The sequence below is a fragment of the Phasianus colchicus genome, chromosome 8 (assembly GCF_987193195.1).
Source record: "Phasianus colchicus chromosome 8, bPhaCol1.hap1.1, whole genome shotgun sequence".
NCBI lineage: Eukaryota > Metazoa > Chordata > Aves > Galliformes > Phasianidae > Phasianus > Phasianus colchicus.
Window position 1 is genome coordinate 33,340,109 of NC_143443.1, and position 21,944 is coordinate 33,362,052.

Here is a 21,944-nt window from a genome sequence, read left to right on the forward strand (position 1 = left end):
GTATTTCAAGACTTCAAGTGACCTTTCAAGAGGATTTCAGTTCAAAACCACGTTATGAGGAGAAGCTATGGATTTCAGAATTCACCTTATATCCAAAGCCTTTGCTAAATGTCTCGGAGATTGCTATAAATGTAAAATAAACATCAGTGGGGATCAAAGCAAGGAAAAAATGAATTAAGGAAAAGGCAGGTTGGTGTCTAGCTTCTGATCTGGGTCAAGAAACATATAGCTATTTGTCTTCGGTTACGTGGGTTGAAAATGCAACTCGGAGCCTTCAGAACAAGAGTGATCTGAGAGACAGGATGGGAGATTATGGAGTACAGAGTGGGACAAAAGCCTTCATTAAACAAAAAATAATAATAAAAATAATCCCTCCCCAACAGAGCAGTCCCTGTGCAGGGAAATGCAGAAGAAAGATAAAAGCTTTACTGAGAAAACTTCAGGCACCAAGGAGGCCTGCAAGGAACACATGGCTCCATTCACACCAGAATAGAACAGCACAACTAATGCCCCTGAAGGTGAGAGTTTCCATTCCCTGAATGCCTACCCTTCCCTCCTCCTCCAAGGAAAATCTGCAGAAAATTGATGTGTATACAAGGGTTGCTCCAAAAGTAATACCTCCTATCTTATTATCATGGCCCACAATGTCAGAGATTGAACTTTCCAGCCAACATTCTGCTACGTGTTGCTGTGTGACACATGGCAGCAGAGAGGCAGTTTGACACAATGGCACCTGACATGGAAGTGCACACAAAGCAAAGACATGTCACTGAATTCCATGGGTTAAAAAAAAAAAAAATTGCAAAGAATAGTCAACACAAATAAGACTGCATTTACATGTGCAGCATAAAAATAGCAACCCAAGCAAGTTCTAATTGGTATAAAAGAACTGAATAATGTTTATTTTTACAAAGGGGGGTAGGAGGGTAATTATATCATGGCCATTCCAGAAATATGATGGGGTTAAGGTAAATCAGAGGACACTATGAAAAAAAAAAAAAAACCAACATAGTATGAATTATAAAGAAATGGCAGAAGACCAGGCTGACAAAGGAGCAGAGCCAAGAACAAGGAAAATATACAGTAAGCAACATAAATAAACAAAATGTACCTCAACAACTCCTTCAACTCAATTTCCATGCTGAAGTATATTATACTATATAATGTATACTTCTGTATAATATACAGAAGTATATTAAGGACAGTACTGACCCAGAAAGGCCCAGGAAAGGGTCCACTGCTGAAAAACCTTGAGAGACTAATAAGTTGGGATTTGCCAGTAAAAGCATGATATGACAGAGATCTAAAACCAAAGATAATGAAAATCACAAACAGCTTTCAAAAGATGCTCGGGGAGAGCCCTGAGGGGCTGAACTACTGGGCAGACTGTTTAATATGAACGCTGTAAGATGGTTTTTTTCCTACACAACGCAATTAAATTGTGAACCTAAATGACACAAACCCAACGTTGTAGAGCACAAATTCCAAAAAGCAATTAGGCGAGTTTATGAAGGGTAAGTCCAGCCTTGGCATTAATCAAGACAGTGGAGAGCCTGCTCCAAACTCAGGAAGATCCCTGGCTGAAGAAGCCAGGATGGTTTGCCAAGAAGGATGCGGTATTCTTTGCCCTCAGTTTTTTGGCCAGAATAAGGATCATGATGTAACTGGATCTGACCTAGCATTGGGTATGTTCCCATCACTGTGCCTCTATCAGGGTGGCTATGGATACCATTTAAAAATATTCAAGGGGCTGAGGGGCTGAACTGTAGAGTTCCTATGGTTTCTATGCTCCAGCATAGGAAGTGTAGAAGACCTTAAGAGAAAATGCCAAAGTGGCTTTTTTGTTGGTTGGTTTTCAAGCGGGATCTTTTCCTTGCTAATATTCAAGGTCATAATGACTTCAGACTCCTACACACAGCCAAAAGGTAAACTGCAAGTATTCATGAATGCCAGCAAATGCAGTGTTTTACTGCGGGAGGATGCATTTGAGAGACTACCTCACCTTCCACATAAAAGCAACCTGCATGAAAATTTCAACATTTCCATGGAGTAAATTGCCCTAATAACTCTATAATTCAAGTATTTTAGTATGCCTAAATTGCAAAAAAGGAACAAGGGCAGCTTTGACATATGTCTTCAGAGGCATTCAATAAAGTAAACTAAGTAAGTTTAGAGGTCCCACCTTAAACATGTTTGTGCCAAAACTTCTTAAACGGAGCCGAAGAAAAAACCTCTGTTCTAACACAAAAGCTAAGCTGTTTGTTGAAAAACAAAGCAGCACAGTCAGGATTTTTCCCTCCCCTACAAAGGGGGGATACTCCAGAGAACAGGGTCATAAATGGCATTGTCTGTACGGCTGCTGGGAAGCAGTAATGCAGTTATTGTCAGATTTGTCAGCAGTGAGGTCACCATGCCCCGAGTCACAGAAAATGTTCATCTACCTATAACCCTATTACAGTTTGCAAGCTAAATATTTTCTTACTCAACCCTTCGGCTTGAGAAAACATGTATTTACCTTATAAAGCTGTAATTCCGCATCAACATTCAGCTAATTGGAGGTTTACCGTCATTAATTTAGATGATATACATTTGTCTTCCAAAAATTGCTTCTAGCATCTTCTGTAATGTAACCTTTCTTTTAGCTCTCTTTTTTCACTGTCACACAACTAGCAATTCAGTGTTCACAAATGACCTCCTGTGCCCCAACCGTGCCATAACAATCAATGGCAGAAAATTCATAAAACAGATTAAATTCTGCAGTGTTTGCTTTGATGAATTAGTAGGATTTGCTCGCTTTAGCTGCTCAGAGTTAATCTTTGATTTTTAGCTGTGTGCAGTGCATTGGAAAGAGTAAACCAAGGACACATCCTGTTTTCCTTACTTCAGTACCAATGGTGGAAATACAGAACTACACTCATTGCAGTAAAGCTGACTTTTTAAGTTTATTACTGTTTATCTCTGTTATCTCGTTACTTCGAGCAGTGTATGAGGAGGAACTGCCCAAGACCAAGTGTTTCTATATGAAATTGCACATAACTACGTTATACTGTAGTGACTTCCTGGTGTCACACAATGCAGAATGAGACAGCTGAGGATCATTTTCCCCAGGAAGCTTTATGGGTGGCAAAACATCTCGAAGTAACAAAATTAACTCCATCGCTGCAACTCACATAACATATTTTGTTCAACATGTGATTATTATTCACCATTTAAATTAAGTTTTGCAAGGGAAATTCATTCCGAGCTTTTTCCATTTCCCTCATACACGCAATTTGGTTAATGAACCAAGAAACCAATTAGTGAAACAGCTCAATTTATAGCAGGTTAAGGTAATCTTTAGCCGGGGCACAGTTAAAATTTCCACACTGTGAAAAGAAGACTTTTCATCTTCACAAATGGCACTGTGGAGTTAATGAGCCCTCTTAGTATGAAGCATCAATGATAGCCCTGCCTGCCCACAGACTTCACCTCTCCCCACCAGCACCTACCGTGAAGCAGCAGAACCTGGGTGAGATCTCCATATAAATACAGCATTTTCTATTTGAATTTTGGTGGATCTTGGCGTATTTTGGCACATGGCAGCGCATAGCAGAGTTGGATGTCTGTGTAGAGCCATTGCCTCGGAAGAAGATTCATCTTTATGAAGCAGTTATCCTCTTGTACAGCTCCCGCTCACCACCACACCTCAATTTTAAATCCCAGTGCTGTGCTGAAGCATTTCCCCCAGTTTCTAGCCCTACCTGACCTGTGAGCTGCATCCATGGATCCACAGCTCAAAACCACACCTTTGTGCCTGGTGCTTCAGCTAATTTCTCCGTTTTAAAGTAAATGATTCATTAAAGGGGCTAAACAAACAGTAGATGGACTCTTGACCTGAGCTTCAAAAGTATATTTTCCCAATTCCCAGAATAAACCCACAGCCAGGCTGGAGGGTGGGCCAGGGAAAGCAACACAAGGTTCGTAGGGCAAAAGAAAGAATATAAAGGAGTAGGGAAGGCAACCCACTGCTAAAAGGAAGCCTTTGCTCCAAGGATTGCTCATGCATTTTGCACTACAAAAAGTAATAAAGTAGATTAAGTAAAATAAGAACCTAGAGCAGCAGAACAGAATGCTTGGGCTGCTGCTGTAAAACCCACACCAGTAGCACCAAGTCTTATAACACCAAATACATCCTGGCTTGGAAAACCATGTTTATTCTATGAGGATTCCATCTTGCTGACAAACACTGCATTATCACCCAAAGTTAACTCAATAAAAGAAGATACAGGCTCTGTGACTCAGAGGCATATGTGTACCTGCACAAAAGCTGCACACTCCCACCTAAAACCTTCTTACCTCCACTCCTGCACTCTAGTCTTTGAAAACCCCTGACATCAAGAAGGGAAACCAGTCATGCCTCTTTTTGTATCAACCCTAATGCCCTGCAGCTGGTCAGGATAAGTGCCTGAGACAGGGAAGCTCAGCTGAGCTGGGAGGTGCTTGCTGGTAAAACCATAGGGACATGGTAAGGACAAGATACAGATGCATGAGAGCAACCCTTAAAATATTCTAATAGCACTATGGTGTGCACTTCACAGTCTGGGAATCCCAGGCTTAGCGGGCTTTCATTCACTAGGAGAGCACCTCCAAGGATGATCCCCTGTAGCTGCTCTTCCTGCAGTCAGCTTTTGCAATCCCAGCTGGAAAGGGAGACAATGAGAGAAAGCAAGCATTTACACTGGAACTGGGGCCTGCCTGATATGTGCATTCTTAATGAGTCCTGGAATTGGACCCAATTCAGAAGTTGTATATAGACAGGCTCAGATCACTACAAACACGAACTGCAAAAACTAATTTGAACTACTCAAACATTATTGAGCTGCAATCAACCAATCACTTAAGAAAAAGACCAGGAGTCACGAGCAGTTTAATGTAAACATCATTTTAACATGCAGTAACAGCCAAAAAGGAAGACAAGTGCTAGACTGCATGCAAAAAAGAAGGCATTATGGAAAGCAAAGTAACATGCTACATAATCTGAACGTATGCTTAAGCATTGCATTTACTATGGATTCTCATCTGTAACATTTTAAGGGTATCTAAATTGTTTGAGTACGTGTAGTAGGTGATGTAGTGAGAATTTGGGAATGAACAGTAAATACAGGAGATTTTGCTTTTTAAATTCAGAGCATCGATAAGCACAAATTTACTGAAAATATATTTAGTTCTCAAGCAACCAAGAGGCCCTTGGAGGCTTGGGTTCAGTTTGATGCTAGTTGCTAGAAATCAGCCACTTCTTTTTTCCTTAGAAGAGTGAAAAAAACAGAGAATGAATTTGGCTTTATTTACAGCAATGGTAATATTACAAGAAGCATAAGACTTGGTAATTGAGTCAGGAGTAGAAATGGAAGTCTCCCGTGACAGCCTGTAATTGTCAGAGCTGCAAATAAATGCAGCAGACACAGGCTCAAGTCATACTCTGAATGCCTGGATAGTGCCTGTATCAAACCTGGCCTCCAGACCTCTAGAGATTTGCTTCTCACTGCACTCTGGTCCTTCCATTTTAATAGAGAAAATATTAACCAGAATACTGGATGGGTAATTCTCCACTACAAGCTAAAAACATTTCATGTGGAAGTGCATAAAAAATTCCTTCCCCTAGCAACTGAGAGATTCCTGCTGGAAACAGTGACGGCAAAAATGGGTTTCCAGGAACATGGAGTCAAGCAAGGATTCTGTAGTGAAGGTGTGAAACTGCTGGCAGTTATGTCTGATCGCTGGCTGCACTTGGTTGTGCTGAATGCGCTCAATTTACTGTAGAAATTGGCCTGAAGTATTACAGAATTCCAGTAGCCCTGATTAAAATAAACTGTCGAAGATGCTTGTACTGCAGAGAGGCTCTCGAGTCCGGGGGGAGCTCTGTATGTTCAGGAAGTGTTGGGCACCAGAACAACAACAAATTAAAGAAATGAATCGTCTCAGGAAATATTATTGCTGGGTTCTGAAAACAAGCTGAAACACTGCTGCTACGCGAGGAGTACAAAGGGGAAGGGAAGCAACCTTAGAAATAATAAAAGAGAATTTAGATGCAAGGCAGAGGCAGAGCAGCATGAGCACGTGTGATTAAGGCCAAGTCGTGCAGTAACCTGCTGTGACCACCTATCAGCTGGGATGTCTGGAAGGGCAGTTTTACCCTGGATAAAGGACAAGCCCACTGCTCACTTTGTCCTTTCCTTGCTTTCCTCTCTCCTCGGATAGGACTTCGTGCTCCATTCTGTGTAATGTAGGCAGCTGCAGAAGTTTTCTTGCAAGAAAGGAGCCACCAAAACAGCTCTGCCCCAGCCTGCCAGCCTGCATTTGACATCCTCAACCTGGGGCAGTGCCACTTTCTCAGGGACTATTTTGGATTCAGATATGCCCTGACCAGGAATTGTGGTCCCATACTTTTGCATCTGTGCCAGCCCCAGATAGAGGCCCTTCCCACAGCCTGTTGATGAACCAAGGAAGAGAAGCCTCTCTAGTTCTATGGAGGAGGGCTCAGAGACCCATTTACAAGCCCTTCTAAATTCCTACAGGCAAGAGAAAGAGGGGACTGCAGTGATGTTTGGCTTGTGTTGCCACATCTTCCTCCCACATCCAATAACCAAGAAAGCCCCCACATCCCACTGGAGAGAAGTACTTGAGAGCTACTGTGAGGAGCTACCAGGGAAGGGTTCTGCATGATGCTGAAGGAGATTTAGGTTTGGGAAGCACGGTGGCATAGAAATTGCCATCAACCACACAGAGAAGAGTCAAGGAATTGGCACGGACTTCTGGCCAGCAAACCGTGGTCTCCTGACTTCACGGAGAGAAAATCAAATCTTACCTAACCAGCAGTCACTGCCACTGTGAAGGTGGGCATCAAGGAGTTGGTGCAGGCAGGGAAGTGCCAGGGATGATTTGCTGGGTGTGGCTGAATGTGATGCTAAAGGTAAGGCTCTGTCCCATTGTGTGAGGAACATTTTTCCTAAACATAACACCAACAGAGGCTTTGTGTTATCTTAGGTCTTAAATTTTAGGTTACTTTGAATTTGCTGTTCTAAAACGTGATATCATTTATTGTTTCCTTTTAGAGGGATTTCTTTTACAGCTAGATGGCTGGTTTGTATTCTGAGAGCTCCGCTACACGATACCACAGCTTTTGAGGGGATCTCAGGGATTAATGTACTAAATTTCTGTCTTAAATTGTATTATCTGCTTTTTTTATTCACTCTGATATAAGACATTTCCCTTCCTGCCCACCATCCACTTGGCAGGAAATGCATTTTAGTTGGCTAATTAAATATAGCTGCATTGTACATCAAATATCACCAATAATATACGGCAGCAATGTTATATCCACTAGGAGAATGAGATGCACTACGTCATGCCTACAGTACATCACTGGTAACAGTTTGAAGTGGCTGTGCTTCTTTTAAAGCATTGCTTGGCAGCAGACAGAGAACATCAGTGTCTGGCAGGTGGATTTGGGGTAAAGGGATACTGTGATGATGAAGGCAAGGACTCTCCTCCCTGTGTCATCTCAAAGGTGATGCTCAGCCCAGACATGTGCTTGCAATACCTGTCCTTGGGCTTCTCCCAGCCATGTTTTCAGTGCTTGTTTGAGCCTTTTGTTCCTCCTCTGCCTCCCCTAGGTATCAGTTAGTCTCCTTCTCCACATTCTACATCCACTGGCATAATGCGAATAAATACTCTTCTGTGCCTGCTATGCGCAAGTTTTGGGTCAGGCATCCTTATACATACATCAGAAGCTGCTGTTATTTTTCCATTTCGCAGTTTCCTTAATAGGAACAATTAAAGTTATGTGCTGATTGAATACAGTATATCCCAGCATTTCAAGATATAATCTAACATAAAACAGCGTATGTTTTCATATGTGCATTTTTTTCTTCTTCCCAAGGGATTCCTGCATCTGTCACAAGCTGCAATCACTGAATGATTAAAATTGAGCCTTTTCTGGAGCAATCTGTGGAAGGCATATTGATAACTTGCCTTTTCTACACATCTCAGTGGAGGGGAGGAGGGAAATCTTCGCTAAGCACAACAGCTAAATGTCAGCTGATAGAGGAAATCTGTGGGATATTTAGAAAGCATGAAGTGCAGCCAGTGTTTGTTCTAAAACACAGAGAAGTAAATAAAAGCTGAGATCCTTTAAGTGAACAAAGTTGAAATTGTTCCAAAAAGTACTCCTTTTGAGCACGCTGAATTATTACCTCGTTCATGAAGTTATGATCTCTGTGATATCAAAAATCTTGCAGAACTGAACCACTCTTCTGTCCAAAAGTCATTAAAAATGGTTATGACAGGATGCCAACAAATATTAAGTACCTATAAGATGGGTTCCCTATCTATAAGATGGGCTCCTAGCAATTGTCAGTACCTGTCACCAGGTTCACTTGGGCACTGAAGGATGCGAGACCAGTGCTTATGTTCATCTACATTGATTTTTTTAATGGAAAGCTAAGGAACAGAAAAACAAAGCTGTAAAAGAAAATACATATTAGCATTTAGATTAACAGTTGTTATCTCAATTTCTCATCACCAGACAATGGTGAAATACACGATGCTGGTTTAAGAATTTTTCAAAAAGGTTAAGGGCTCCTTGAATTCAAAGGGTTGAGAAACACTGGCCTACAAGATAAATGGCACCAGCTCTGACATGTGCTCCATATCCTCAATACATCTGGACCCTAGCTGGAATTAAAATTCATATTGCAGCAGCAATTAAAAGACAGAAGTAGGTCATGAGCTGTTGTTCTAGGCACTGTGCGGGTAAGGAAGGGAAAAAAGAAGCAGCAAGCAGTGCCTGTCCTAAAAATTTCAACATTTAGAAATCCAGAGATGTGAGATAAGAAAAAGAGGAGAACACGATAGGAAAAAAGCAGTTTGGGTGTTTTAGCAGCCCCCTGCCGTGCGCTGAACTTTTCACCAAGCGAAGGCCCGTAGCTCTGGGCACTTCTCAATGTTCATTACGCCCATTGAGTTCCAAGGAGAGGACAGGGAGGGAGGGGGCTGGCACCCACCGCTGTGCTGGGCACTGCCTCATCACACCACGGCTGCACGTGCAATGTGTTTCCTTACAGCTCCGTTCAGCACTGCTTGCAAGAGGCTGCTCTGCGGCTGGAAGGTTTCAGCAGAAACCATAGCAACCCTCCTAAATCTTCTGAAGCAGCAGTTAGCAATTTGCTGTGTCCGTTCTGGTATGCAGCTTTTTCTTTTCTCCCATTAAGTTCCGTATCTCCCCACAGCTATTATATCCTATATGGAAAGGATTGTATGGGAGAGAGATCCGGTGCACTCAATGGCACATCAGACCCAGCGTGAGTGTATAATACACTGTATTATACATATCCCATTCTAGATATAGGAAATGGAATGAAATCTTTTTGCTCTAAGTCTTTTTTTTAAATGGTGCTTGGAAATGCTGTGCTATTTGTTGCAGGTTTCACTGTCCCTCACTGCAGACTGGTTCTCAGGTGGTTTCGTTATACTCAGGTATGATTAACAAAGGTGATGGCCTGCCTCCATTTCAGTGAGTGTCTCATTTTCATTCACTCAGTCACATGAGCAGAATGACACTTGAACCACATTTTAGCAAAGCAAAAATCAGCCATGTAGTTATTGATTAAACCTTGCTTTCAGAACAATTCAGCCTGGAAAGCAATCTGTTAACAAAAACTGACTGTGCAGAAAGAAAGTATTCTGAGAACTTTGCCTGCTAAAGCATGATATTAATGTGGAGAAATAAATCCAAAAAGGCATTTTAAATAGATGGAAAAAATAGCCCCAGCTACACAAGAGTTCTTCCATCCCGTTGAAGTGCTGGGAGGAGGGCTGATCAGCTGCCTCAGGACACTGTTCCTTATCTCCTTGACTTTGTCTGATAAAGCCTGATACCTCCCCGGTGTTACACATCCTTGGTGTTGTTTCTATCAGTGTCAGTTGGGTAGGACTCACCAGATTCCCTTTCCTTCAAAGGGACTCATTCACAGCCACACAAATCGAGAACTGGTTGCCAGCTGTTAGGTAAGATGTGAAAAGCAGTAACAACCCTTCTGGTGTGTCCTGGCAGCCCAGGTAAAAGCTCACCAATAGCATTCAGAGCAGCTGCATGGTGTGATGCTGCAGGTGGGCTCTGAGAGAGGAGGAGAGAGGAGAGCACCATTTGCTGGCATGGTGACAGGGGGCTCCTTAGTGCAAAGCAGTGCTCGGTGCTTTATTTTACACAGCCCAAGAGATGCTCCATGCTACCCATGAGAAGTGCAGCTATCCTGACCTACTGCTCAGGCTTCTGGCATTAAAAACTTATTTTTTTCCCCCCCTCAGTGTTTACCCAGGGCTATCCTACAGATACAAGGGAAACTCTATCATTTTCTCTTGATACAATTTATAGAATCATGGAATGGTTTGAGTTAGAAGGGATCTCTAAAGGCCCTCTGGTCCAACCCCCTGTAGTGCACAGGGACACCCACAGCTCCATCAGATGCTCAGAGCCCATCTCCTGACCTTTGGTGTCTGCAGGGATGGGCACCACCACCTCTCTGGGCAGCCTGAGCAGTGCCTCACCACCCTTATTGTAAACAACTTTTTCTTATATCCAATCTAAATCTCCCGTCTTTCAGTTTGAAGCCATTTCCCCTATCACAACAGACCCTACTAAAGTGTCTCTTCTTTCTTATATCCTCACTTTAGATACTGATAGGCTGCTGTCAGGTCTCTCTCTTCATCTTTCAAAAGATACCAAATAATTGGTAATATTTACCAATTATACCAAAATAATTGGCAATTCTGTCACTTTTTATTATGTCTGCTTTGCACCACTACCTTATCTGTTCCTTACAAAGCCTACACCGGTGTTCTGATCAGCAGAAAAGGGTTAAATACAAATAAAGACATATTTTAAATGGTGATACATCTCTACGCAGGACCCCAGTTATTAATGGTAATGCGAGAACAAGAAGTCAGGATAGCACACTTAGCAGAAGGCTGTGTACCTTGCGGGGAATGGAATAAAGTTCAACAGCAGTAGTGCTCTCTGCATTCAAGGCCAGGCTGGATGTGGCTCTGGGCAGCCTGGTCTGGTGGTTGGTGACCCTGCACATAGCAGGGGGGTTTAAACAAGATGATCATCATGGTCCTTTTCAACCCAGGCCATTCCATGATTCTATGATTGCTATAGTTGTGTAGGATTTTCCCTCTGGTGGGCTCCCATGTGCCAGACCTGCCAGAAGTGAGGATGGTAACTGTAATTCCAGAGCAAGAACAAAGCTCTCTGAAATGCACTGCCGAGAGATGGGAAAGCACCACAAATGACAAAGCGGTTGCTACAGAAGAACACCATGGTATTACACAGAGGAATTCACGCCGACTGCTTGATTTTGACTCCAACTAAAAGGGTTTTTTAAGATTCACTCACAACTGCAGTGTCTTCCAGTAATAGATTAACTCTTTCATCAACTCAGGGAACAACTAAAGACTTAGTGGAAAGATAACATATTTCTCTCTCCGGGGCCACTGATGCCTCAAACCGTGGAAACATCAAATGGTTTCCAGCAGCCATTCATTACTGTAATGGTTAGAGGGAGACTAATAATGCTCCTCATACAGCTTCTCTGAGCATAAGCAAATTAGAATAAAAATCAAATAGTTTAACCTTTGAAAGCATACCATCATTGACTGCTGATAACGCTAGAGAGCATTTTGAAAGGCACCACTGTCAACTAATGAGTGAAAATGAACACACTCTTCCAGCTCATTGCACTCACAGCACAACGCTGCGACGCGTACGACAGACGAGCTCGTATGCGTTCTTGAAGGCTCTGAAATAAAAAGTTTTCAAAGCATGACCTTTTGTAGTTGTCATTTAAGCACATCAAGGTTGACATCCAGGTTCAGAACTTCCCTTTCTATAGCTTGCAATGAGTTCATCACTCGCAGTCAAGCAGGAAAGATTTTGCAGCTCTTTTCTCTTGCCCCCTGCCTGCTGTGCTGCTTAATAAATCCAGCCTGGCTCGGACACCACCAGGTGTCACAACTGGGTGCACACCAAACAGAAACTGCTCAGGAGCCTGGCTAATTCCTTAACTGATTAGCCCGCTGGGAGGAAGAAACACAGTTTCCCCAAGAACTGTGCAGCTGAGGATGAGTCTTTCACCTCATTAATTCTGCATGCCATGGGAAGTGGGACTGACGCGCTACACCATCGCACACGACTGTGATTAATGCAGGTTACACATCACTGATTGTAATCTGAGGCAGGTTTGGGCTGGGGACCACACACATGGCTTTGATTACGGTTGTCCTCTGCCCACCTCTCCCCCTCTGGAGAGACAGAGACAAAATTGCCATGTGAAACCATATCAATGTTGTACAAAAAAAACCAGCCTTGAAGCATGCCCTGGGGAGATATCAGCTTGGGTTGGACAGGACCACAAACAGTAAGTGCTGCTGCTCCTCCAGTTCTGCTTCAGTCACAGAACTAGGTTTACTGCAATGGAACAGATGGAGGACAAGTAAATACCTTTTACAGTTGGTAAGCACTGTAGTTTTATCTATGTTGTTGTCCCATTGTTGTCCCATTTAATATGTATAGTCTTACCAGCTCAGCTTTTCCACTTGGAAACTACTAGTCAGCTATAAGCCAATCATTAGGGTAGTTGTATTGGCTTAGACATTTGATAAGGATCAAGATCAAACTCAGACATCTGCAGGGGCTGTGCTACCCTTCCACCAGGGAAGGCTCCCCACTCCCATGCATGGTGCTGCTGTCCCGAAGGTCCTGCATGCCACTAAGCCAAGGAGACACCAAACCCAGTTTGTTGTGGGGCTCAGACCTGAGTGACTGGTAAAGTAGGTGTTGTAGCCAGCGCTGGTCTTTCCCAGGCCACCCTCCCAGCCTTGCTCAACCTGCACATGGTGCAGGCCACATGCTGGTTTTTCTGGTCTTTCTGCTTTCTCTGCCATCAGCTCCCAGCCAGCTGCAAAACAACAGCTAGAACATTTCCTCTGCCTGCCCTTTAAAGCTTCTGCATACTACTTGGGTATGCAGGAACCTCAGCAATGCCCGCAGCTGGGGAGAATGGCCGTGATGTGCTCCCTCTGTGTCCCCACTCACAAAGAGCAGAAATATCCATCTGACACAGAGGGAATGCTGCCAAACTGCAGAGAACTTTTTCTTTCTGTTTGTATTATCACCTGCAATGTGAACACCCACTGCTCTGCTCACACGGAGCTTGTAACCCTGGGAAATAACAGGGAGCACTCACCCTGCCCTAGGGGGGAAGCGAGGAGAAAGGGTATCCTTTGCTGAAAGAAAGCATGAGAGTGGCACGGCAGTGATTGCAGAAAACGCCTCTTACTATACCTGACTTCTATTCACAAAGGAGAAAAACTAACTATCCTGAATCACCACAAACGTTATGTCTGACCAAAAAAAAAAAAAAAGAAAAATTGCTTTCAGTCCTCCATAGCTATGGAGCCCAAGCTCTGAACTTCTGCATGACATCTCTGTGAAATAGGTGTTTGTAATACCTATTTAATGCCTATAGTAGTATACCTATAGATACTAAGAGCATACTGTACCAAATTTGCAAATACAAAATATCAAAACCACTTGCCATGCTGTGGAATGAAGCCAAATAGAGAAGAATCAATTCATTTTTGACATCTCAATGCAACCAACAAAAAGCCAACAGGTACTTAATAACAGCTTCACTTAATCTCTGCATATCAGCTGGAAACATCATCCATTACATATCTGTTTCATTTCTGTTTCAGCCCATTCAGGGTACAGACAAGAGAATATTTGCAGAGCACTGTACCTCAGGAGCAACCACAATGGTTGTAGGATAACATTCATAGCCACACTGCAACCACTGGCATCCAGCACAAACCGAATGCAGGTTGATGGCACAGAGCTTCATGACTATTTACACTTCTCAACCCCACTGTACTGAAAGCTTTTAAGTAATTAGTTTCCCCTCATTAATAGGTGTGCTCCCAAAGGAAGGGCTCACAGGTCTTCCCAGCCCCATCCCTGATTGCAGGGCAGGTCTTGTGGTGGAAAGCACAGAAGCACCAATGTGGGCTGAAAACAAGGAGAGCATAACCACAGTGTTCAGAGAAATGTGCCCACCCCAAGGCAGAACTGCAGCCAGTTGTTTTGGCAAGATTAGAAACTGTAAACAGCAATGAAAATATTCACAGAGCACTACCACAAAGCCCGTGTACTTTTGTAACACAAAGGTGAGCAATGTTCATCGATATCACTTTTACGGAGCTCCACGTGTACTTTGTGAGATAGGAGGTGTCACAGCAGCCTTATGATGAAGTGTATCCTAACCTAAAGGAAGCAAAGTTTACGTACCAAAACAGCCTACAACCACAGCCAAACTGGGATAAGCAGTGCTATTCCACTGTGAGCACATCTCTGCTAAAACACGTTGGGTTTGCACAGTCTTACTGACACCTCCAACGCATCATTCCATTGCTCTCTTATATACTTGCAGAAGCTAAAGCGACATTTGGTAAAGTGTAATTTAATACGATCGCTTTAATGCATTCAAACACACCACTAAAAGCTGTGTTGCTAAAATTACCTTACAGAACATCCAGGTAAAACAGACACTGTTATCTCTTTGAAAAATATGGGCATCATGCTACAGCACCTACTGATACGAGTCTATTGAAACCAGTAGGGTTACCTACGTGAATATGGATTGCTGCCATGATTAAGGAGTGCAGGATTACATCCGTTGTTTGCATATCTCCTGTTGTTTACACATCCCCGTTTTCACCTCTTTTTTGGTTCCTCTTAAAACACAGGTAGAACATTTGATTACTACCGGCGCTAGATATCACTGTGCTGCACTTTTTTCCCTTCAAAATATGGCTGTCTTTTTGATGTCAGGTAAAATGCTGTTATGATCAAAACAAAGAAAATAAAGTAACAACAGCAGAATCTGGACTATTTAATTAGAAGCTAAGAAATGAAGGGGAAGAGCTTATTATCCACAATCAAAACATATTTACGATTCATTTCATATTCACACTCCTGTTCATGGCCTCTCCTCCTGGGAGCTGGCTATTTTTATCTATTTTTTAACTGTGCCAAACAGTGAGTTACCTGAGAGCTCCCAGGCAGTGCTGATGGTATCACTATCAACAAAAATCCAGCAGACAATTGAGGTGAATGTGATAGGTAGATGGGCTGATCACGATTAATAAAGCGAAAATTGTCGATAGTACTAGCGACTCTGGCTTTACTCCATCACTGCCAAATGCATAACATGCAAAATATTTCTTCTTCCTATGATACAGCAGAATAGTTAATGCTCTGTAAGGATGGCATGGAAGTCCCAGTTCCTGTTCCCAAACCAATCAAAAAAGTATTCAGCTGAAAATAAGAGAGCAGCCGTGCAAGTTACACTTAGAACAAGGAACGACCATTTCTTACAAAGAATAACAAACATTCTTTCAGGTTTTCCCAGTCTGACACTCACTGAATTACATCAGTCTCAGTTCGGCTTGCAAGAAATGAAATTTGGATCACAAACATTTTATTTTAGCAGCGTGTTACGCAGACTTGAAAATGTAAGTAACACGAGTTAATTTTGGGAGGCTCGACTGCACCATCAGCGTCAGTTCTGCAGACGCTGTGCACGTATTTCCTAAAGGTAAAACTGAAGTCACAGCACGCCTCCCTGGGCTGCTCTAACTCATTTTAAAGGCAAAAAGAAAATGCACGCTGTTTTCAGACAGATCGGCAAAACACGACGTGTTAAAGTTCCCATAAACGGGGAAGAGCTGACGACAGCTTCAAGACAACGTCACAAGTGGCACAAACTTACCCAAGCGCGCTGCTCTCTGCCAAGAGCAGTAATTCAGGGTCACGGACGTGTGAGTTACGAACGACCGCGCTCCCCGGCTCCGTGTTGCACGGGGCTGAAGCTCGGGCTCCCCCCGGCCGTGCTGGGCACAAGGCGGGCACAGAGGTTTGCTCCCTCCGGATGGCATTGGGTGCCGATGGCGATGGCCGAGCGGTGGCCGCCACTTGTTGCGCGGTGCCAGGGGCAGCCGGGAGCTGGGTGCCGGGCTGCGTGCCCTGCATTATTCATGCCTCCACCTCCCGCATTAGCATGCCGCTCAGGCAGCACAAATGGAGCAATTCATTTTGTCCTTTGTCTTCGGGAAAAGCTCGCTGGATTAATGAGGGTTATCTGTGATGATAAAACCTGGGCCTGCTGATTTATTTAGTCTGATTGGTGGGAATTTGTGTCCCTAAACGCAGGTTTTACGGCTAGCACATAAATTCTGCGGTGCATTCCCAGGCTCAGGCAGGCAGGCAGGGTCTGTTCAGCTCCAGCAACAATATCTCGCTGCAGCACATGAATGTTTCATTCTCTTGACTTAAATATTGAAGCTGGGCTCTTTGTTTCTGAGTGCTTCTCAAGCAAAGTTCAGAGATCTCCAAGCGTGCCGCTCGCATGCGTTCGTGCACATATTTCAGCAATGACCCCTTGTGCTGCTAAATAGCCAACACCTGGCTTTCAAAAGGTCCTTGTTCCAAATATGAGATAAGGGGGGAAAAAAAACTTCAGCATACAATCTCTTTCTTAAAGAAGGCGTACATGGCAGCTTCATTTTTAAAACGGAGCTTGAAGGTGATATTTTTCAGCGTGACATTTAAATTTGTATTTAATGTAATGTTATTATATTCCTCATGCCAACCATGTGTAAATCTGTAATAGAAAATAATAATTGATCACAAAATTAATACTTGAAGACAACTCAGTTGTTTGGTTTTTTTTTTGTTTGTTTGTTTTTTTTCCAGTTACTTCTGTAGGTATGTAACGCATTTTGGGAACATATAAAAGCAGATTTCAGGATTTTATTGGGAATATTGTGTTAGGTTTTTTTTATACCAAAGGCATACATATGTGCAGTATCCAAACAGGAGACTGGCAAACAAGAGAAAATAGCCACAAATATTATCTGAAGTTATTAAGGAGAAAGGTCTTAAAAACATGCAATTTAAGCTGGTTTGCTGTGAAAAAGGACATTGAGAGTTAACTCAACTACATTGTACAAAGGGTTTTACGGGGAGAAAATACTTCTAGTAGAAGTATTTCTGAGGTACATGCTTCTAATGGAGAGGGACATTACTCACTACAAAAATCACCTGAGTGCATTCGTGACCTCCACATAGCCCAGATGCCTTTCTAGAAGATATGCTTTCACCAAACAAATAATACAAAGTTATTAGACTCAAAGCAGCATGGATTGGAGAACTGGAGAGCAAAAGAACAAATTCCTTAAAATCCTCTTTGCATTGTATCGTGTTCAAGTAGTTCACTGGAGTCTACAGAGCATATTTTCCTATCAGTTGAGTGTAGTGATTCTGATAATCTTTAAATCAAAGAGTTATGCACCGATTTTAGGATTCATCCAGAGAGCTATTACATTGCAACGGTGATCCAACTGATGAACATTTTATGGCAGACGTTTGCTGATGAGCCTTTCTAGTGTAACCCAGATGCACATGTGTTCCTCCCACCTTCCTGTAAATGCTGGTTAAGACAGGAAAGAAAAACAGCATGGTATAGAAGAAATTGCTTGGTTTTGTCTGAAATCTGATAACTAAAACTTATTTTTGCCTCTTACATCCTTATTCAAGACTGAGAAAAGCATTCATTCAGTTTCTGACGTAGATAGGATGCAGTGACACAGGGCTTTGAAGACTTCGATCACAAGCTTAAAACCGTAGCAGAGACAGAAGAACTTATGGTAATCTGCTGGCATGAACTGGAATTTGTTCCAGCTTGCAGATCCAGTGGAGCTTCAAGGTAGCACATACAGAGATCACTCCTCATGCCACATCTTCCCATGGTGGATTTTTAATAATGGACATAAAACATTTTCATCCAAAATAATGCTACTTCCCTGTGTTGAAGTGTTGAAAACATCCTTCAGGATACGTGCAACACTAAGGGAATGGTTGGGCAGAAAAGGAGAAGATAGCCAGTCAGATACTGGCCAATTCAGTCCTTTGAAACATTTCCCCTCAGGACGTACCAAGACTGAATTTGATCTTCATTCTGTGTATATAATGATATCTCAGGCTGCAGCTGTGGAGGGGATTATTCGGGTCAATAAGAGCGAACAGCTTCAGCAAGGAAGTTGGCATGGCCTGCACTTTCTCTAGAGGTCTCCAGGTAGATGATGAACAGGAATGAGAGCAATCAAGAGCTACAGACTAGGAAAAGGGAACAGCTGTCTATTGACGCTATGCAAGTTTTGCCTGCAAAATTGATTGACACAGTTGTAGCTCAAACTACCTATTCAGCCAATGTCACGTATGCAAGTCAGTGACAAATTGTGGTTGACTGTGCTTGAAAGCTACAGAAATGTTGAGTAGCACAAGCAGGAAGATGGGGTTCCTATCCATTGCCATCAAAATATCATCTTTTAGTGCTGTTGACAGTTTAATAGCTACTTCTGTACACTGGAGCGCATTGTGAAGTACTGCCACTATATTATTAACCTGGGCTGGAACTTTCCTGTAAATGCAGAGCAAAAACCATACATATTGAGCTTCTGAAATATTTTAAGATTAAAGGTATGCTATTCAAAACGTGAATATTCTCCCTCTGATTGCATTTGATGAGGACTTGATAATACTTTAACCCCCAATCACATTATCGCCGTTTTTTTCAGATCAAATTGATTTCACTCCTTTTAAACATGCAGGCGATGGTGTTCAGCTCAGTTTCAAATAAAGCATTTCCAATTCCATTTTTCTTCCTCTAGGCATTTGAGATGGGACGTGGAGGAGCTAAGCAGCCTCCCCCTGACCAGCGAGATACAGCCCAGCATGTTCCACTGGGGGATGGCAGAGCCTCATCCCTTCAGCAAATATTCAGTGCGGATAGAAAATGTCTTTGGGCAAAGTTGCATCCATGTATGTAATTACTTGAAATCATTCCTAGAAAAGACCGAGTTAGATCACACCTTTGAAACAGTTTGCATGGCCTCAATCTGTCACAGTTCAAAACAGAAGTGTATAATATTACGGAGATTAAGTATACTGGGTAGCTGAGGATGGACACGGTGATTGTGTGACTAAGGAAAAGATTTGAGATTCGGGAGACTGGGATGTGACTGTCTATTGATACCTTTAAATTAGCTATCACTGTACTATCTGGTTTCTGTCAAGGTACTGCAGAAAATCAGTGAGATGCATCTAGGAGGTTAGGGAATCAATTCTCCGCTTTTCCCATGGGCTGTCCCCTCCCTGTTGGCTGTTGTTCAGAGTGTCACCTCAGTTATCTGACTTTCTTCTGTTCTTTCTCATAACTGGGAGGCAGCATGTTTCCTGCTCAGAGGGCCCATGGCTGCCAGCTACCCACGGCATCACCTCTCCAAGGCAGCCCATCCAGTTACCCAACATAGCACCTCTGCAAGGCAGTTTGTCCATGGCTACCATGTACCCGAGGTGTCACCTCCCAGGATAACCAGTGCCACAACTGCCACCACGAGTCTTGCAGGCTTCAGGATGATGCTCAGAGGCGGTGCTCATGGAACACGATGCCAGGAGGGCCTCCAGGACACGGGGAACAGCTCTGTTAATGAACCCCAAGAGCTGAAAATGGGGTGGCAGGCATGCCAAAGCGAGGGTTATGCATTCTGCTCTGACATTATTCCCCATCTGTTTTTTTTTTTCTGAAGTACCAGAAAAACAAAGCATTACAAAAATGTCAAGCTGTGCGAAGAAAAGTCGAAAGCCAGAAAATTCAAAGTTAATGCTGATTCTTTAACTCAAGTCATTAACTCAGAGGCATGCCTGAAGTCTGGGGCAGAAGCCTTAGCTGAACTCTCGCTGGTTTGTGTAACTGGCTCAGTGCTGGCGCATCTGAGGGGGCACAGACTCGCACGGTCTGTGAACACATGAGGGGAATGGGGACTGACTGAGCTAAGAGACTGGGAGTCACTGTTATGGGGGAAGGGAAGAGCAATCAAGAGACAGATTTCTGGAGAAATTGGGTAGGGAAAGGCAGGGGGAAAGAAGAGATAAGCTCATCCTGGAGACTGGCAGAAGAGGCAAGATTAGGGACACTGACAAATGAGAAACCCAAGAGAGAAGATGTGAGTTTAAAGGCAGCCAGGGAAAAAGAAAGAAGTTTGGACAGAAGAGATGGAGAATAATTGTGAAAAACCACAGAGAGTGATTGGAGAGAGATTTGGATAGGGATCTGTTATCAATTTGGTGCAAAGATAGGGACAGGAGTGAAAATGGAAGGAGGACAATTTCTCTGAGGGGAGGAAAAGTAATCAGGAAAGTGAGAGACCGGAGAAGAAAAATCAAGAGAGAAAGAGCTCGGACTTTGTGGCAAAGGACAGAAGAATCTGGGCATACTGGATTGGTTCCCCTTCTGTGGTGGGACAGGACTCAGGTCTCTGTGTTCCTCTGCCAGGATGTTTGCATAGCTGAGCCCTGTCCTTGATGCTCATTCACATTGCTTGTTAGCTCAAGTGTTTTGGAAGGTGGACCTTCTGAAGATCATACAGCAAATACAATTCTCTGTGCTGAGATCCCAGAATTGCTGCTTAGCGTTTCAAGAATTCAAAATACACACAAGAAAAGGCAAATAAAACAATCATTAAAGCTGCAACTTAAACACTTGAAGAAAATTCTAAGAAAACTAAGGAGAGATGGATTTTGCAAACCCTGTGATACTTGCATATATATAGAGAGAGCCCTTCTGTTCCAGGTCTTTGAACATTTTCGCTCTTTGAAAAGACACACAGTTGGATGCTTATATTTAATTAAATACTTTTTAAGATAATGAGGACAGTAGCTTCAACATAATTCACAATTAAATGCAATCAAACCCAAAATTCCAAATTGCTCTTATTCAAATATCTGTTTCCAGCATCAGTAATAGCCTACACAGTTATCAATGAAAATGGAATCATAAAACTACGTCCCAGAGTTTACAGCTGTAATAAGAGCAGATTTATGGGCAATAAGAAAGTATCTATGTGAACCTTCTTGTGCCTCTCCCCACTAATGGGCTAAAGCTGAGACATCCCCAAAAATGTCTTTAATGACTTTAAGCACTTAATTTAACGAAACAGGCATTTCAAACAAACACAAGCTACTACTCCCCAGCCACCGTGTACATAAAACAACCATTTTGTTTTTTTGCAAGATTAATAAAGTCACAGGTGAGTTTATAACAACCTAATTAAAGCATAATTTAAACCTAAGCGCAAGGCTATTTTTGCATCAGCTCTAAATCAAGACAAAGAAATATAATCTGCTAATGAATATATGGTACTCTTTTTTGTATAATTCCTTTATGTATGAAGACACTTTAGAAATCACATCCTCTAAGGCTTTGCTTATAGAGACAGGCAATAAAAGTGCTAGTGTAATTTTTCTCTTGAATAAACAAGAACGTACTTTCTGTTCCATCATGTAATCCATGAAATTAAGGAAGACCAATGAAATGATGAGAAAATAATTGTAGCTACAAAGACAGAGAAAAATACTGATAAGTGGATTGAAGGGATAGTTTGCTGGCTCAAAATTCAGATGCATTACATCAAGGAACTAAATATTTGCTCAGAGTGCCATTAACTTTTTTTTTTTTCCTGTAGTAGAACATGGTGTTACAAGATACTGAGTACATTCAATGGCACTAAAATTGGTGGGAAATGAAGAGAGGCAGCTCTTCCCCCAGCTGCTCCTGGCTTCAGGCTTGGATCCCTCAGAAGCCCACTTCATCACAGGCAAAAACAGAGCAGTTTCAGGGGGTGAACATGGGTTCAGAACAAATGCTGCTGACCCAGCTGTGGAATTCCCATGGCCTTTTGTAGCCACTCCAAGAGAAGTTTCTTAACTTATCAAGAGATGATCTAAAATG

At 42.7% G+C, this 21,944-nt stretch overlaps 1 protein-coding gene across 2 annotated transcripts in view; it reads right to left on the reverse strand.

Annotated features, from left to right (window-relative positions):
- Positions 1 to 16,058, reverse strand: part of C8H10orf90 (chromosome 8 C10orf90 homolog) — a 62,501-nt gene extending 46,443 nt beyond the window's left edge. Inside the window, exon 1 of one of the 2 annotated variants that reach the window (XM_090145649.1) lies at positions 15,867 to 16,058. In XM_090145649.1, coding sequence (XP_090001775.1) covers positions 15,867 to 16,032 — 166 coding nt within the window. In that variant the 5' untranslated portion in view covers positions 16,033 to 16,058. Of the gene's footprint in view, positions 1 to 3,488; positions 3,770 to 15,866 lie in introns of those variants that run through there. The other variant, XM_090145650.1, reaches the window with a different exon arrangement.
- Positions 16,059 to 21,944: the final 5,886 nt, after the last annotated feature.